Here is a 17695-nt window from a genome sequence, read left to right on the forward strand (position 1 = left end):
TTCAACACATGGGTTGGCTGGTCCAAGCTGATTTCCAACTCCTTCGACATTGCTCTGCATTATTCCATCTCACAAGTCGGGAGACCTGAGTTCTGATCAACGCTCAGATCCTCCTTCTTTTCTTGGACGGGTCCAAGTTTTACCTCAGCCGCGGTTGCAGGGGTCGGAGCCGATGGAGTAGTGGCATGGCGCGGATCATGGCGACAGGATTGGTGTATTCTCTCCGCAGTGATGACAGGGTTCGATGAAATGTTGAAGCGGGAGCCGATCCCTGTCGATTGGCATCAGAGCAGCAGCTGGACCTTCAAGAGAGGTCTGGGTACGAGATGTATAATACTTAGTAGAGATCGCAAAGCGATGGAGTTGGAGCCTCCAGAGGCCGAAACGGAGCAGGTTGCTTGCGTGAGAAAGGTGACGCTCTTGCCATTTGCCATCGACTACGGGCGCAGCAGATCATCCAAGACCCCATGCCTGGATTTGGATTTCTTGAACGACTCACCATCATTATTTGCAACAGCGATTGCTATCAAAGACCGAAACAACCCGGCCTATGACGCGACCTCTTCGCCGCCTATGGCTCGACGGCTGACGAACCGGCTCTAGCACCGTGCAGTTGTTTCGCACATGAACGAGACGTCTGATGAGGCATATCAGGACGTGACAGAGGAGGAAGAACATTTACTTTCATAACGCTAGTCGAGTTCGATGGCAAGCATCGGCTATCCTCGAGCCGATAGACCACCGCAGGCTCTGACAAGGTCGATCATCTCACGCCACCTCGACATTATCCATTCCTTCGTGTGGTTCGTTTCAGGTCCAATTAAAGCTCCCTAGACGAACCATGAAGACAGCAAATCGTCCATAAACGCAGCCTCCCATATTTGCCAAAAACACCCGTGGTCATGGGAGCTGTGATAGCGACAGGCCGTGGGTGCGAACAGGACACTACCCTGTTCAGACCAGCCAGAGAGACGTTCCCAACACGCATGCGTCTCGCGCTCATTTCGAGGGCGAGCTGATTCCAGACAATGTCCCTTCGGAGACTGGAAATGTTCTCCCCATGCCAGAGATCGAAACACAAACACCGCCTTTACGAGCCCAGCCCCCTCACCGGCAAAGGGATTCTGGACGAGATCATGGGCTTAACCTCGCTCCCTTGCTCGATCCGACTAGGACGGGATGGCAAGAGGAGGTTCGGCATTTTGAACGGGTATGGTATACTGATGTTCATGGATGTGGTCACATTCGTTGGCTGAAAAACAAAATACATGTTGCAGTCTGTGTATCTACTACGCTGGCGACCGCTGCTACATCAGAAAGTACACTGGGCCTGGAGTCATGAGGACCTCGTCACCCCTGCGTCAGACTACCGATGCCGGAGCCTTGTCTACTGACCGGATATAAAGGTAAATTCATGGCACTGAGTTTCCGATGAAAGGCTACGCAATTCGCAACGCTGGAGGTTGCGCCTTGAACTCGCCCTGGATCGGCAGCTGAAGGTCGCTGTTTGCGTCAGGGGACTGAGCGGCTCGATGTTTGACACTGGGTTTGTTTACAACAATCTCCGTATCCGGGTATGACAACGAAGCTGCACCGATATCGAGAAATTATACTTCTAGAAGCGTCAGTTGGGACAGCATCTCTCACACTAGGCTTGTTCGTATACGGCCTGTCCAAGAGCCATATGCCTAGCTATAGTTAACACGCAACGCATATCTCATCAATGCAGTCCTCTCTCCCCATCTCCCCATCATATATTCAAAGTCCGACTCATTCACCACTGCAAATTCAATATCGCTGCGCTAGACCATGGCACTGTAATCGCAAGCATGCCGCCCTGAGCGATCTGCAACACCTCCCCTGAAGTGACGTTGTTGAGCTTCACGGGCCTTCCCTGACGGAGCTCGTAGTTATATGACCACCCATCGAAAGTAATCCCCGTAATGGCGTCACTGCCGTTTGCCATCAGCCGCTGCACACTAACTCCCTTCACGGCTGGCCCGGTGCCAGTGGCGGGCAGTTGGAAGCTGAACGTCTCACTGGGACGAGGTCCCTTGGCAGTTGCCGTGCCATTGGATGTGTAGTTGTACGCATTCATCTGGACGACAGCTATTCTCTCCAATCGGCCGTCGACGTATGCCGCATAGGCATTTTGATATATGCTCCCGAGTTCGAGGTCACTTATGCTAACGTTTTTCTTGGTCAAATCTCCGAGAAAGGTGGCTACCATGATATTTCCATAGTATGGTGCCTTTGTGCCCTGGGTCTCGTTGACGGTTGGAATTGGCTGCCATGAAGCATACCTATAATTGGTGCCTTGGTGCATGTGGACTCGAGCAATTCCCGTGGCAGCACAATAGAGGTTGAAATCCACGCCCCAAAGAGCAGCACCAAAGGAATTAGACAGGCCTGGTGCCCCTTCGTTGTACAAACTGTTTGTCTCGCCCAGGATGTATGGGAGGCCCGTGTAGGCTAGGAGGCTTGATTCATTGAGGTGTTTGTTGACTGATAAAACGGTCGATATGTGGTTCATCAAGGTGCCCTGGAGAGTCACACCTGGTTGAGTCGCACCTCCAATATAGCTGGACGCGGTCAGCAATGTTTAAATTGTCTTTTGAAACGACTCACTTGTGGCTGTCGATGAAAGCAATATTGTTGTCGGCGTCCAATCCAGCTTGCCATGTGGTGATCGAGTTCAAACTGTTTGAAGTACCCCCAAAATTGGGGGCGTAGAATTTGAACTTCCCCTGACTGATGATTTCCGGACAATTCTGCTGGACTAGTTGTCGGATAGTGCGAGTTTTGTTGAGCCATTCTTGGACATAATCGGTCTCATTCCACCAACTTGGTCTCACTGGCCCTTGAGCACTGGTCTTGTAGAGATCGGGCTCGTTGCCTAGCTCCCAATAGGCGACTTTGGAAGTACCAAGAGCCTTGCAGACAAGGGGAACAGTTCCTACCAAGGTCTCGTAGCCGATGGAACCATTTTTGCCCAAGTTGAAGCCATGGATATACGTGACGCCTGGCCAAGTGGAGTAAGAGTCAAAGTAGGCTGGACCGATAGATATTGTGGTTGGGTAGTCTCTGGACCTTGTGAAGTTGAAAGTCCCAATCAGGGCAGTCGTCTGGGAAGCATTGAAAGTGGCGTAATCTCTGGCCGTCCGTTTAACATTAGCCAATTAATATAGTTCGATATGGACGTACTCCGTGTTCCCGCCAACTCTGATGATGGGATAAGTCCCTTGAAGATTGCGCAAATTATTCAACAGGTTGTATGAGAAATTGTTCGGTTGACTCGAGTTCCCTAAAGGGAGTTGGTGACAAGATCCTGCCGCTTCCCTGGAAACTTACCTGCGAAATCCGGGAAGGACGAAAACTCAATCGAGTACGAGACAAAGGACTCAAGAAGGGGTTTGCTGGCATTTTGCGGAGGAGCGAGTGACAAGGATATGGCGCACGTAGCTACCTCTGCAAGGAGCAAGCCAGTAATGACACGAGATACGAGCATCTTGCGAGATACAGTGATAGAAGAAAGAAGAATCGACGGCTCCTTCCTACCGTTTGCTTTTATAGCGCCGGCCATCGCAATACACATGCTCTCGAGCAAAGCCCTGTTTATTCCCAGCATTCCGCGGGGGGCTGGTTCGGCACATTTGAGGCCAGGAATTCTCCAGGTTTGTAAATCTTGCGATTGGTGGAAAGCTTTGCATTTCAGGAAGGTGACAGAGCATTTGCGGGGAGAAAGGTCGTGGATCGGCAACTGTGCAACGAGTGTTTTGGGAGCGGAGGGCTGACAGGATACCTTTCATTTGCCCGGAAGGGAATTAGACAGATCGGCGCCTCGCAGTGAAGAGCGTCATCTGCAGGACTGGAATTGTCTCACGATGAAAGATGGCAATGATCCGACGGTGGTAGTGGGGGACGAGTGATGGTGAAGGCTCCATACAACTCAATCGATGGAAGGAGAAGAAAAGGTGGACGGCAATGCCAAGCCGATCTCCATACGGCGAAGTACTTTGACATCCGCCGCAATTTCCCATTTTGCGAAACTTGCAGGCAAAGACACCTTTATTACCACTACTTGAACAACGCAAACGTCTGATCACCCATTGTCCCTCTTGATTCTCGAAATTCAAATCCGAATATGTTCTGAAACCCCTTCTCGTACACATTTGTCGACAGCACCCTCCAAATCTTGTCCAAGATGCCCTCGCGATCGCCGTCACGAGGGCGATCTCCCACAAGATCGCATACACCCACCTCTATACAACGAGCACCATCCCCGCCCTTTAATCGTTCCCGTTCGCCGCGTCGATCACCGTCACCACGGTCACGGTCTCGCTCCCCCTCTCGGTCGAGATCCAGATCATACACGCAGTCACCTCCACCTCGCGATGGGCGCAATGGGCAAGGCCAGGGGAGAAGCCACAGCCGGAGCACGACGCGAAGCAGGAGTAGGAGTCCAAGTCGCGGGGACAGAAGGTCCTACCGAGAAAGAAGCTACACGCGTAGCCCGAGCAGAGACAACCGACGGATGCAGAGCTCTAAGATCGTGGTGGAAAAACTTACCCGAAACGTGACGGAAGCCCATCTGCGCGAGATCTTTGGCTCGTATGGTCGCATTGAGTCGATTGACCTCCCGCTGAACAAACAGTGTATGTCTAACCTTGGCCTGACCCCCTAAGTGTCTAACGTGGAACAGTCATGACAAATCGCGGCACCGCCTACATCCTTTATGATCACCCTTCCGGTTCAGAATCTGCCATTGCCCACATGCATGAGGCCCAACTGGACGGTGTCGTCATCTCCGTGAGCATTGTACTTCCTCGTCGGGCCTTCTCAAGATCACCGCCTCCAGCCAGATCTTCCCGGTATGGTCCACTGCCCTCCCGTTACGGGCCACCCCCAAGAGGACCCCCTCCACCAAGATATCGCAGCCCACCCCCGAGAAGAGGCGGCTATGGTGGAGGGAGGCGAGCAGCAGAAGATGACACGTACATCCCCCGTGATACGTACTCAAGGTCTCCTTCACCGCCCAGGCGTCGGCGACGGTCACCCTCATACTCCAGATCCGCATCTAGGACACCGCCCCGAAGACGAGGCCAACCCGGTCGAAGTCCACCACGGCGGAGAAGACGCAGTCCAAGTTACAGTTCTCGGAGCAGCTACAGTCATAGCAGAAGCAGAAGCAGAAGTCGGTCAAGAAGCAGACCTAGGTATGGGGGAAGAAGATGAGCTAGCTGGATGAAGGCCGATGGCTTGCCATTCTATGCGCACAAAAGAAGAAGAATACGAATGATACCCAAAATGTACTGTTTGACAACCTTGTGCAAAAGACCAAGGACTTTATTGTGTCAGTTGGATTGAGGTGCACTGGACAAGAGGTGCCCGGCAAGTGCTGCATAGATGCACGAATTGAAGAGCTCAATTCAAATCTCAACAAGTGCCAATGTCTTGCTGTCATCCGTCAAACTTGTGCAGACGACAGGTTTCAAATGCCAGTGGACAACATTTGCTTATGGAAAAAGTCCTTCACCCACGAGATAGACAGAGCTGCCTAGAGCCTGCCTTAGGAAGTTCTGGCCTAGGCACCTTTACTTAGCGTTCTGCCTGGAGCTCTGGCGGTGCTGAGAGCCTATTCGAAGTATTTTAGCGGGCGAATTTAGTTGAGCTGGTTCCTTGCATGAGGGTCGCTTGGCGGGAGGGTGGAGCCTCGTTCAGTGATGGGCATCTCTGTTTTGGCGAATCCTCGACCCCGACGCCCGCGCCAATTTTCAGAGTCCGCTCACTTTCACTTTCTGGTGCGCATTCAATGCAAAAAGTGAGCAAGACGTGAAACCCATCACCTCAGTTCTGTGCAGGACCAGTCTATGTTCTCGACTTCCTCGACCGGCGCCTGATCTTTACCAGGCCTCTCTCTCACCGCGCTCCGAATGACAACGCGTCCGCTTTTCTTCCTGCGCCGCACGGAGCATCCACATCCCTCTCATTAGTCGATCGCCAGCCCACTGTACACTACCCGCGCGTCGATCATCATGAGTACCGACCCTGAGACTCCCGATGCGCCTGATGGACTCGACCACCACGACGAAGAAAGCGAAGCTGACGATGAAGCTGTCAACGACGCCGTCATGCACGATGCGGAAGATGATGAAGGCGCCATCGAGCGGGACGGTGCAGGTGAAGGTGAAGCTGATGCCGAGACTGAACGAACATTGCCGAATGGCAGGACTTACACCGTGTCCGACGAACCTCGCGACTACAGCGTCTTCGACAACCCGCCCAATCTCGCCGAGATGCGGCAGAGACTTTTCTCCCTTGAAGACCCCGTCGAGCTGCCGGTCGCGGACTGGCAAACTTACTTCCCTTTCGTCGACAACATCTGGCGCAAGATGAGAACTACGGAACCCCCGCCGGAGGACGTTGCTGCCACGGTCGACTATTATGCCTGTAGACTCCGACGCGGTGCCGCCCAAAAGCCTCACACGCCCCGTCCGACTCCAGAGGGCAAACAGCAGAGAAAGAAAAGGGTTCGAGAGGAAAAGACATGTGCCATGACGATGAGGGTGGTCTACAACCACGGTCCGATAGAGACGTGCACCATTTCGAAGGCTACCGACGGCGTGATGAGGCATTCGCACGATCTAGACTACGTCGATGGTACAAAGCGAAACACCGGAATCATGGATACAGCTCGCCGTGAGGCTGCCAAAGCATATCTGCCGGCTTCGATATTTTGGAAGATGTGGGAGGAGCCAGACAAGATGCAGGCTGCAGGCGGGAAGTTTATGAAAATGTCAGACGTCCGAAATGTCCAGTATGCCTGGCGCCAGGGACACCAACAGATCGTTCTCAAAGCACACAAGGGCTTCAATCAACAACGCGCCCCTCGACAGCCGCCAGCACCTCCTCCACCCAAACCTCAATTCCAACCTTCCATGCAGCCTGGCGTCTTTGGCCGATTGGAACCCGTCAAAGCAGATGCACGGACCGAGCCACCAACCACAATTCATTGGGACACTTTACAGTACCCCCATCATGCCAGGGGTTTCTTGGAACCATACGTGCCGGATCCAAAGCTTACTGCGGTTCGAACTCGTCCCCACATCACTCTTACCTGGGCAAGCAGCCTTGATGGCAGGATCAGTCAAGTCCCTGGGATTCCTACCGCCGTGTCTGGCTTGGAGACAAAGGCTATGACACACTATCTGCGAAGTCGACACGATGCCATCTTGGTTGGTGTTTCAACAGCCATAGCAGATAATCCTGCGCTCAATTGTCGGCTCGCCAACCCCGGCGGATATGGTGGACTGGCTTGGGAATTTCAACCACGACCGATCATCATTGATCCTCATGCACGCCTGCGAATTCACCCAGACATGAAGGTGCTCAAAACAGCAGCCGAAGGACGGGGTAAGGCACCATGGGTGGTGGTTGCTCCCGGGGCCTTGTTACATCCCGTTGCTGTGAGCACGCTGAAAGCTCATGGTGGAGAATACCTGATGATTAATGACTACCATCCAGCGCAGGGAGGGCTGAACTGGGAAGGGGTTTTTCATGTGCTCTTTCGAGAAGGCATAAAGAGCGTCATGGTTGAAGGCGGAGGGATCGTGCTTTCAGAGCTTTTGAAAATGCATCGCTCCCATCTGATCGATTCTATCATTCTCACGATAGCTCCAACTTTTTTTGGCAAAGCAGGAGTGATGGTCTCTCCGGATCCGACATTCGACCCTACAGGGCGACCCATTGCTACAAGGTTAAGAAACGTCAGATGGCAACCAATGGGAGACGCTGATGTGGTTATGTGTGGCCACATGACTGTCGACCAGCCTCCCCTTACAAACGGCATGCTCTCGGGGATTGAGGAGTACTCGCGAACAGCGCCCGGTCCTCCAAATCTACAACAGCAGCCGCAGCAACCTCGACCCCAACCAGCAGGACAGCAACCACCGCCCGGCCCGCCACCACCATCGCAACCGCAACCACCTCCACAAACCCCCATCGCGCAGAGTGAGGCTCATGCATCCACGAATGTTCCTGCTACCACTTCCCAGCCAGGGAGATCTGCGCCCTCGCCCGCACCTGTGCCTCCCCCGGCATCTGTCCCCGCACAGTCTTAGGTTGGGCAACGAGCTCGAGAGTCCAATCTGGTGGCGAGAACGGACCATTCTCGGTCTCAGGAGAGATGGAAAATCACTACGACAGAAAAGTGGACAAGACATCAAATGACCCCAGAGTCTAATGAATCAAGTGACGATGCCGAACGCAAAGTGATAAAACATGCAAAGGCCATACACGTGGGATATGCGAGAGCGGCCGAAACAATCATCGACTCCGTAATACCATCCAACAACAGACGAAAGATGCGGCCGACACTTGAAAACGCGACGAGCTAATGACTTCTATGACGCAGGAATATGGAAATGTGAAAAATGGGACGACGAGGAGGGCTGGATATGGACGGACCCAGGTAAACGGACCGGTCCCTGTTCAATAATTCCGAGTTTTGGAATGCAAGCTGGGAAAAGCAGAGGGACCTTTTATTGCTTTGTTTAGTGACTACGATCGTCGAGGGTGACAGGGAAGGAAATAATACTTCTATTAGGCTGTACCCTGCATGTAGCAACAACGGCCGCCATGATTGCTGCTAGGCTGGCTGAACTCGATGATGCTGGTAGTTTGTCAATCCCCAGCCATTCAAGTGCATTACAATCAATACTTACTCCTAGTATGTAGTAATAACCTACACACCACTCGAGATCCAGAACTTGAAGACTTCTGAACACCAAGGGATTTATTTAGGCAGCGTCCAGTTCCTACCATCCTGATACTGACTGCTACGTCTTAGACACTCATAGCATCTCTGCCGCTGGTCCATCAGTACTACTCTACTACTCTATCCGTTCATAGCACAGTGATGGGAGGTTGAAAGTGTGACTAAACCCTTTTCAGCTCGATTTCCTTTTTAGGATGATTAGGTGACCTGTTTCATGCTTGACAGTAATGTCGTTTGCGCCCAGCAGCGTACGAAATTGATGTTCTGGATATCCCTTTGTCCGAGTATGTACGTGTCCAACTCGTTGTCATTGTGAGTCGATTATCATAATGACGGTAAAAGTACTAATTACCATGTATTCATTCATTCGAGTGTGGGATCTTGCTATGGCGAATTTCCAACTTCGCTTCCACACCGATGTCAAATCTCAAACAAACTGGTTTGAACCGATTCAAGCCTGATTTTAAACGGACTCGAAGTGGATTGGAATCTGTTCAGAGGGTCCAAAGTCAGGCTAGAATCGGCACCTGAATCAAGCTGTTCTTTGGCCTGACGTTGTTGCAGTGTGGGTATCAATGATGGTGGTGCCTCTGGCGAAGTTTTAAGATATACGAGCAGGTGGACCATCAAGGATTATTACTAAGTACATGTACAATTCGGCACTCAACTCTGAATTTAGATGACTTGAGAGCTCGTTTTGGCTGGGTTGAGAGAACCTAATACAATACATAAAGTATTCTGAATGTTATTCCCTTCTGAAAAGGGTTCAGCATCGATGGTTGAACCCCTCCAGGTTGAATTAGCCCAAAGCCTGTCGGGGGCAGAGAGAACTTGAAGTAGTGCGCTTGAGCTCACGAAATACTATGTAGTCGTAGCAGGAGACACGAGAGCGGAAGAACTCAAATCTACCAGTCAATACACTACATAAATAAATAGAAAATGTTAGCACTAAGTGGTTGGGAGGTGTGAGATCTCGCAAGTCCTAGTGCTTCGAAGCATACATTGATGGCGAAAATGCAGGTAATGGCGCATGAGAGTGCGGATACGGTGGTCTTGGGACCAAGGAAAGCGTTGGCCAAGGTCCAGCTGAACGAGGAGGGTTTGTTCGAACCTACCCAAAGAACTGCCCGTCACTTGCTTGTCACACCTATGGGAAATCTCGAACTTCAAGCTGTCAGCCAGGAGTACCATGTATGTACTGACTACGACGAGGCTTTGTCCTCTTCGGTGTTTGATTAGTCATCAAGCAATCTTGTTTCGATACTTCCACTCTCTTCAACAGGACAGCGAGTGCTACTATTGCCATGAGGATCGGTGTGTCGACACTCCAGAGCCTGAGATCCTTCTTTCCTCCCATCTCGCACGGGTCTTATTGGAGATTTTGTTTATGCGGGTACAGATAGTGAGTGCTACTTCGCTCGCGGTGTGATATATTTGTCCATCTCTCTTCAAGCGCATTCACGCCAGCCTTCTGGCTTATATTCACAGTGTTAGCGATGGCCAGCATCTTCCTTATTGCTCCTCTTCCGCTCCTCTTTCTCCTCGTCACTGTTGGGGCATTCAAATGCAAGCACCTGCTGCCTCTTTGGAAACACGAGCGTCAGATCAAGCTCGATTTCTCACCAAACCAACTCTCTGTCATCGACATCGCTGTCGTCTTAGCTGTCTTCCTCTTGAGATCTGTCAGATACTCGATGCTGTCAATATCCATGCGGACCTTCAACCTCAGAAATAGGGTGTCTGAAGCTCCGAAGTCACCAGGCGCAGACGAACTCACATTGGTCATGCCGTTCCGAGTAACGCAAGCAGACCTTGCTGCATATTCGGCGGCTATCAAGAACCCACCGGACAGTGAGAGCGTTGACTTGGCGGGCTCACAGTTGCTTCTGTTCCTATCAGCATCAAGTGAGCCAGCCATGCTGCTGTTACTTGCCCATTCGTCGTGCACAGTGCGGCCGTTAGGTTCTGTCAACGTGAGAAATCGATTCGAACTGTTGAGGCCTGATCTGTGCACGGAGTGGGCTTTGACGTCGTTCAAGAAGGCCTACTTGACTGCAAGGCTCTCAAAAGATGTCCGCACCGTCAAACGAGGGTTCGAAGTCGACCTGGTGGTAAGCTTGAGTATCCCGAGCAAGGACTCGAACAACCCCATCACCGTCTTTCGTCAAAACTTCACGATTTTGCAGTTCGCAAGAGTTCGTGCAGAATTGGCTCAACCACAGGATTGTGCTCGCAACGGAGGAGCCATTCCAGTCTGGTCGGATTCGACAGCATTGACCGTCGAGGACAATGCTCCGGCATACTGGGCAAGGCTCTGCAAGGATTACAACCCGATACATACCTCGACAATCGCAGCAAAGCTCTTTGGCTTCCCAGGAAAACTAGCTCACGGCAACCACGTCGGTGCCTTAGCGGCCAAGTACATTACACTGGCAAGTGAAACAGGGCCGCTCTTTATGGAAATATCTTTTAAGCGGCCTGTGGTTGTCCCCGCGCAATTGGACTTGCAGGTTTCTAGAGAGACGGCGGAATCCTCGCCCTTGCATTTTACAGTGTTTCAAATTCTGAGCAAAAACAAAGTCAGCATTGAAGGGAGAGTTGGCCAGCTCCAATAGATGGCCAACACCGGCTGGCTTACTACTATTATCTACCGCATTGAGGCCACACAAATCACTCTTTACCAGCGAATGCGAGTGGCAAGCGAACAATGACGAAGTCGAGTCCCGGTCAAGCCGTGGATTCAATCGGCTGCCCGGAGACCCTGGAGAGTCGCTGGACCTGGAGCTGTTCAGTCTTCACTGGCGCAGCGCTTAAAGCCCAATTTCGGGACAGTCGGCGAATCGCAAAGCACTCGATCTGCAGATCAGCGTATCGGCGGCTTGGGTCGAATTTCAAACCTTTTCGCGCATGTGAAGAAGTCCGAGACTTCCTCCTTTTTCCAATCTGCCATTTTGATAATGTTAAAGGCGCAAGTAAGGCGTCTTGGGGAGTTATATAATATACTACTGGTCCAGTCAGTCCTCTTCTTTTGCCCAATCCTGCTTACAGACGGCCACCTAGACCTTGTTCTTGAAAACCCGTCAGTCGGCCTTTATCCCCTTTTGCGCGTGCAACAAAATGTCATTCATTCTTGCCTATCGAAAACCGAAGGAGAAGCTGGCGAGAGCCCGGGCGCGGGCACCAAGTATTCCCAGGCTCCATGAAAATCTCACGAAGCTCAAGTCGAAGCCCTACAGGCTGTTGAACTTCGAAGAACTGCCCGCATGGTACCAAGACAACCACTTCACAAGGTCGGGCTATCGACCGGTAGCCAACTCGTGGTTTACATGCCTCCTGTCCCTAGGACACCTGCACAACGAGTCAATCAACATCTACACTCATCTGGTCCCGGCCTTTTGTCTTGCCGTGGGACAAGTCCTCGTCTACCGTGGTCTCAGCTGGTTCTACCCTGAGGCGTCGGTGGCCGATTACGCCGTCTTCAGCATCCAAGTCGGCGCTGCCATCGTCACCATGCTCCTTTCCTCCACCTATCACACCCTCATCTGCCATTCCAAGGATGTTGAGAATCTAATGCTGAGGGTCGACTATGTGGGCATTCTCACGCTGATCCTGGGGAGCTTCTTTTCCGGGATTTACGTTGGATTCTATTGCGAACCATTGCTCCGTTGGGTCTATTGGAGCATGATCATCTCCCTCAGCCTCATCACGGCCACGCTGGTTCTGCACCCACGCCTACAGGGCTTGAAATACCGGGGCCATCGAACGTGGGCTTTCATCTTCACCGCACTGTCGGGCTTCGCACCCATCCTTCACGGCCTCTACCTTTACGGCTGGCGCGAGATGTGGGTACGCTCGGGGATGCCGTACTGGTTTTTGGAAGGCGTCGTCTACGGCATCGGCGCCTTCTTCTTCGTGACGCGGATACCTGAGTCGATATGGCCCGGCGATTTTGACATCTGGTTTTCCTCACACCAGTTTTTCCATGTCTTGGTGGTGGTTGCCAGTCAGGTACATCTATACGGGGTTTGGGTGGCTTTCGATTGGAACTACCAAAACCAAAGAGTCTGTCCTGCCATCGGATTCTAGCTGGCGGCGACGAATACATGCATGCATCTATGCTCTCACGCGACTTAGAACCAGTAATCGACTTCGGAAGGCGACCTTGCCGGCCCGTCAATTGCTCTATGCAGTCTATCGAAATCTAGATTCTATGCTCAAACAGTGAACTTTTGCAGGTTGTCGGGACCGGATTCCTTTGCGATTTTGGCAACCTGCTCATCACCGACCTCGTCGAAGATATCGTATCCCCATCTGGCGGGGAAATTGAACCTTTTGTGTCTCTCGAGCGCGTTCAACTTCTTCATCGCGTCGTCCGGTAGGATGGCGTCTTTGAAATTGTCGCGAATACGTTTCTCGGTAACACTTTTGGGGAGCACGACCGTGCCGCGCTGAATGCCCCAGCTCACGAGGACTTGGCCTGGGTCCATTCCCAGGGATTTGGCGACAGCATGGACTTCGGGATCATCGAGCGTCTTTGGTTCGCCGGTCGTGTTGTTTCCCAGAGGACTATAGGCCTGGAGAATGATGCCCTTCTCATTGCAGAAGTCGAGGAGCTCGGGTTGCTGGAGATAGGGGTGTGCCTCGACCTGGTTGACCGCGGGAACCACCTCGCAAGTGGCGAGAAGCTCCTTCAGCCGGCGGACGTTGAAGTTCGAGACGCCAATTGCACGGGTCTTGCCGGTCTTTAACAGTGCCTCCATGGCCTTCCACGTCTCGGTAAAAGGCACGTCTGACAGGCGGAACACGCCCTGCTCGTCGAGGGGAAACCACCGGTCTCCCGAGGCAAAAGCCACGGGCCAATGCATAAGGTACAGGTCGACGTAGTCGAGACCGAGATCCTTCAACGACTTGTCGAGGGCCGGTTCGACATCCTTGGGGTCATGCTTGCTGTTCCACAGCTTCGTCGTAATGAAGATGTCTTTCCGGTCGACGCCACTTTTCTGGATGCCCAGGCCGACCTCGGTCTCGTTTCTGTAGATTGCCGCACAGTCCAGGTGCCTGTAGCCGGCCCTGAGAGCTATCTCGACCGCCTTCTCGACCTCGTGCGGTGCAGCCTGCCACGTGCCGAAGCCGACGGCGGGCATTTTGGCGCCGGTGTTGAGGGTGAAAGATCGATTGAGCGCCATTGCCGCTGCCCTGGTTGTCTGTATCTGGTCGAGGTGGTCGATTGGTCGTTGTATACTGAGGGAGAAGTCGAATTCTTCTTATCTTTTCTTGCGTCCCAGGAGCATTATGCCTGTTGCTTTTCCTCTTTCTTTTTCCGCATCCTGCTTAGGAAACTTTTCCACCGGGCAATCGGCTTTATCGGCTATTGAACCGATGTCTCTGCGCTGTTGGGTTGGTCGAATCGGAGCGTGACCCCGGAATGAAGGGACTTGGAGGAGGATTGGGTTCCCCTACAGCTTGCCGACGGAGGGAATGCCCGGTTGCCGGCTCTATCTCGACTTGGGCTAGGGCTGCTGACGCTCTTTCGAGGATGGGCAGGAGGAGAAGGGGAGACTGTGAAAGCCGAGGGGATTCCGCCGTGCCACCATTTCCCCCGCCCCCCATTTTTCCATCAGAGCAGTTATTGATCCTTCCTTCGTCAGCCGTTCCTACGGAATCCAGATGAGCCAGAATTGTATAATCCAGCGACAGACATGGAGCAGTCCAAGACCTCCTCTCCGACGGAGAACGATGCTCTGCCCTCCAGCCCTCCCAAGAGACGCAAGCTCAAGCATCCGCGCACAGCACGGGCGTGCATGTTCTGCAGGAGGTATGTGGTCCCAGGACGGCAAGGATTGGTGTTTCGAAGGGAGGCCCAACCGAGCAGATGCCCTTGGGATGTTTGTCTTCTTCCTGCTTCTATACTGATGATTTCTGGTGTGTGCTAGGCGGAAAGTGCGATGTTCAGGCACTCAACCGTGCGATTACTGCATTGGTGAAGAAGTTCGCTGTGAGTACGACGATGGCATCGCAAGGCCACCTCCTGGGGCTTTTGGCCATACCCAAGGCTCTGCTCCAAGCTTCCACCAGGTCCCAGCAACGTGGACTTCGCCTGGGGGTCTGCCGAGTGAACGTGCAAATGCCACGACTTCAATCCCCCAACCGTCGAACCGAGTGGGTGTCATGTCGCGAGAGCATACGCCGCATATCTCCCGGGGTCCATCCCTAGAACCAACCTTTGCCGAAGGCCATCACATCAGCGCAACAGCCGGAGTGTCCTTCCTCTACCATTCGTGGAATCGAGGCGATGCGGTCGAGGGAGAGGCTGCATTGCCCTCGGCCCCTTTGGCCTGCCACGGGGACATCCCTCCAATTCAGGTTCGACAAGACCAGCCGCTGCCCAAGCGAGAAGAAGCAGATGCGCTGTTGGAACGATACTTCCGCTTCGCGACGCCAACTTACCGATTTCTCCATCGGCCAACGCTCGAGAAGTGGAGCTCTCAGCTCTTGACGGGGGCTCGTATGCTGACCGCAGAAGCCGCATGTACTCTCTTGGTGTTCTCGCAGTCGCTTCTGTACACGAGGGAAGGCGACAGGTATGTCGATGGCGGCGACCAAGATCTCACCCGGAGTCAATACTGTGAGTGGCCCTTGGAGACCATATGTCCACGGTCAACTTGCTGAATGTCTTCAATCCGCAGATTTTGAAAAGGCGAAGTCTCTTCTTAATCAAGAACCTGGTCCAGCCTCCGTTGCCAGCGTCCAAGCCAGACTGGCCATGTGTCTGTACCTTCTCAGCACTTTCCGGATCAACGAGTGTCGGTTTTGCTTCAGTCTTGCTTGCACACTGTTGACGTCTATTGGCCTGCATAGGAAGATTTCTTCTGCTCACAAGTTAGACCTGGTGACTCTGGAGTCGCGCAAACGCACATTTTGGTGCGCGTATGTCCTGGATGACTATATGAGTGTTATGCTTGGCCGGCCACGAATGCTCCGCGATGAAGACATCGACCAGCCGTATCCTCGCAACATTGACGATCAAGACTTGCTGTCGTCCGAATCGCCCGAGGACCTGCCCTTGCACGGCAATCTAGAAGCGTTCATAGCTCATGCGGATTTGGCCAAGTTGATGGGCCGCAATAGCGATCTCCTCTATCCAATCCAACCGCTGTCAGAAGATCAACTATTCGATCGGACCAACTGGATGCTCGAGGCCACGCTGGAATGGAAGGACACTCTGCCTGATTTCCTGAAACCCCGTGATAAAACCCTCGCCGGACAAAGAACGTTCGAGCGCCAGAACACGGTCTTGAAACTCGCGTACGCTCATTTGCGGATCCTTGCTACTCGGCGATGCTTGCTCGCGGACTTCAGTCGCCTTGGTCGCCGGGCGTCTTCTGTCCTGGACGAGAGGGCCTTGAACCCGATCCGGGAATGTGCGAGCGCCATCAGCACCATCCTCAACACGACCTGTGACTTGATTCAACGAGCAGCCCTGTACCAGTCCTTCTGGTTCACGCAGTATATTGCCCTCGTTGCAGTGTCTACCCTCTATGTCTTCGTCATTCAAAGCAGCCGCTCCAATATCCCGGCGGGTGTCTTTCCTGACATGAACATCTTCTTCGACAAGGCCAAGCTGTGTCAGGATCGACTGGCAGCAACGGCACCCGAAGGCAGCCAGGCACGACGGCACTGCCAACTGCTCAGTCGGCTTCGACTCCGGGCCGAGAAGGACGCTGCACGGGCGAAAAGGCACGGCGAGATGAGGACGGCGGCTTTCGAGCGCGCCCCAATCTCGACGGTTGCACCTCGCGACGTGGCACCGACGACGCCACATCTGGCTTCGGAATCCGCAGAATCGAAGGGCCTGAGTCCCCGGCCAGCGAGTCAGTCTAACGGAACGGCAGCGGTGCCGGACCAACCTGGATATTCTAGCAATACCCGGCCTGGTGGCGATGGCGGCGGTGTGGCTCTCGACGTGGAGGTGGGCACGGGTGCCGACGCCACCTTCGCGGGACAGTTCACGCCATCGGACGACGATTTCATGTTCCAGAACCTCCTGGGTTGGGGATGGGAGAGCCTCGACACGGTTGGATTTCCCGGAGAGGCAGACCTGTTCAGTATTCAACCATGAAGATCCTCTCGGGAGAGGCGGTGGATCATAGGGAGGCAGGATGCACACCATTTTAGGACCGATTGTGAAAAGAATGAAACCGAGTTTGCACACATATCGAGAGACCACGACAAGGCCTTCCACACCTATTCCTTCCCTGTGGCGTAAGTGACTTTGCCCACCGCACATCGCACACGCTTGGGCGGGACCTCAGCTTCGAATATTTACCGCCTCGCATAGATACTATGGGTTGGTTCCGAAAAGCACAAGCTGCATGGGGGGACAAAGAGAGGCAATCTCTTCTCAAAGTTGCCTGTTCTGGTGATATATATTCATCTTGCTATATTCTCATAGCCAAGATAGGGCCGAGGAGGAGGAAGCGCACGCAAGTAGGTCGAGATTATCGCCGAGCCAGTCAAAGTCGACGCGCAGTTGCGCGACATCATACAAGCTACCGACTCCTTGCGTAGAGAGTCGGTGGCAGTGGTGGTGGCATGTTTAGTCTTGTGGCGTCTTGCGCAATTGCGCAGCACCCAAACCGACCAAGTATGTTGCGGTGTGCACCTGCGCACTTTCTGGCGGACACGTGCAACATCTTCGTTTTCCCCTCGCATTGACTTCTTCAGCTTCCGATGTTGTTTGCATGCGCTACGCAACATTTTCGACGCTTGCTGGGTCCCAGGCCTATGGAAAGCCGCCTCTCGCCAACATACCACATGGTGTTCAAGATCTGGAGCTTTCAACATCGCAGACGCCGATCAATTGTTTAAGCCGAGCCGTAGGCATCCCCCCCCTCCCCCTCTTGGAGGTCCCCAAAGCGA

The 17695-nt window shown here is 53.2% G+C and overlaps 7 protein-coding genes across 7 annotated transcripts; 5 read left to right on the forward strand and 2 right to left on the reverse strand.

Moving 5' to 3' along the window:
- Positions 1–1728: 1728 nt before the first annotated feature.
- PV07_03748 (uncharacterized protein) lies at positions 1729–3508 on the reverse strand (the record flags this gene model as incomplete). The annotated part of the gene is made up of 4 exons (XM_016390503.1): positions 1729–2582; positions 2629–3153; positions 3205–3304; positions 3352–3508. 4 exons carry the CDS (start codon positions 3506–3508, stop codon positions 1775–1777), a joined length of 1590 nt encoding a protein of 529 aa, XP_016252405.1. The 3' UTR covers positions 1729–1774.
- Positions 3509–4204: 696 nt separating this feature from the next.
- PV07_03749 (uncharacterized protein) lies at positions 4205–5248 on the forward strand (the record flags this gene model as incomplete). Its single annotated transcript, XM_016390504.1, has 3 exons — positions 4205–4655; positions 4703–4809; positions 4859–5248. The coding sequence occupies 3 exons, from the start codon at positions 4205–4207 to the stop codon at positions 5246–5248; spliced, it is 948 nt and encodes a 315-aa protein (XP_016252406.1).
- A 559-nt stretch (positions 5249–5807) lies between these two features.
- On the forward strand, positions 5808–8725 carry PV07_03750 (uncharacterized protein). Its single transcript, XM_016390505.1, has one exon. It carries the CDS (start codon positions 6036–6038, stop codon positions 8118–8120), a length of 2085 nt encoding a protein of 694 aa, XP_016252407.1. The 5' UTR covers positions 5808–6035; the 3' UTR covers positions 8121–8725.
- A 1547-nt stretch (positions 8726–10272) lies between these two features.
- PV07_03751 (uncharacterized protein) lies at positions 10273–11391 on the forward strand (the record flags this gene model as incomplete). The annotated part of the gene is made up of 1 exon (XM_016390506.1): positions 10273–11391. One exon carries the CDS (start codon positions 10273–10275, stop codon positions 11389–11391), a length of 1119 nt encoding a protein of 372 aa, XP_016252408.1.
- A 315-nt stretch (positions 11392–11706) lies between these two features.
- Positions 11707–13022, forward strand: PV07_03752 (uncharacterized protein). The gene has a single exon (XM_016390507.1). It carries the CDS (start codon positions 11894–11896, stop codon positions 12860–12862), a length of 969 nt encoding a protein of 322 aa, XP_016252409.1. The 5' UTR covers positions 11707–11893; the 3' UTR covers positions 12863–13022.
- PV07_03753 (uncharacterized protein) lies at positions 12952–14174 on the reverse strand. Its single transcript, XM_016390508.1, has one exon. The coding sequence runs from the start codon at positions 13960–13962 to the stop codon at positions 12991–12993; it is 972 nt and encodes a 323-aa protein (XP_016252410.1). The 5' UTR covers positions 13963–14174; the 3' UTR covers positions 12952–12990.
- Positions 14175–14439: 265 nt separating this feature from the next.
- PV07_03754 (uncharacterized protein) lies at positions 14440–16895 on the forward strand (the record flags this gene model as incomplete). The annotated part of the gene is made up of 3 exons (XM_016390509.1): positions 14440–14591; positions 14710–15401; positions 15463–16895. Exons 1-3 carry the CDS (start codon positions 14476–14478, stop codon positions 16893–16895), a joined length of 2241 nt encoding a protein of 746 aa, XP_016252411.1. The 5' UTR covers positions 14440–14475.
- Between the last annotated feature and the right edge of the window lie 800 nt (positions 16896–17695).

This window comes from Cladophialophora immunda (genome assembly GCF_000835495.1).
Source record: "Cladophialophora immunda strain CBS 83496 unplaced genomic scaffold supercont1.2, whole genome shotgun sequence".
NCBI classification, from domain to species: domain Eukaryota; kingdom Fungi; phylum Ascomycota; class Eurotiomycetes; order Chaetothyriales; family Herpotrichiellaceae; genus Cladophialophora; species Cladophialophora immunda.

Coding starts and splice junctions, on each gene's coding strand:
- PV07_03753 (XM_016390508.1), bottom strand. CDS start 13,962: ATGGCGCTCAATCGATCTTTCACCCTCAACACCGGCGCCAAAATGCCC.
- PV07_03752 (XM_016390507.1), top strand. CDS start 11,894: ATGTCATTCATTCTTGCCTATCGAAAACCGAAGGAGAAGCTGGCGAGA.
- PV07_03750 (XM_016390505.1), top strand. CDS start 6,036: ATGAGTACCGACCCTGAGACTCCCGATGCGCCTGATGGACTCGACCAC.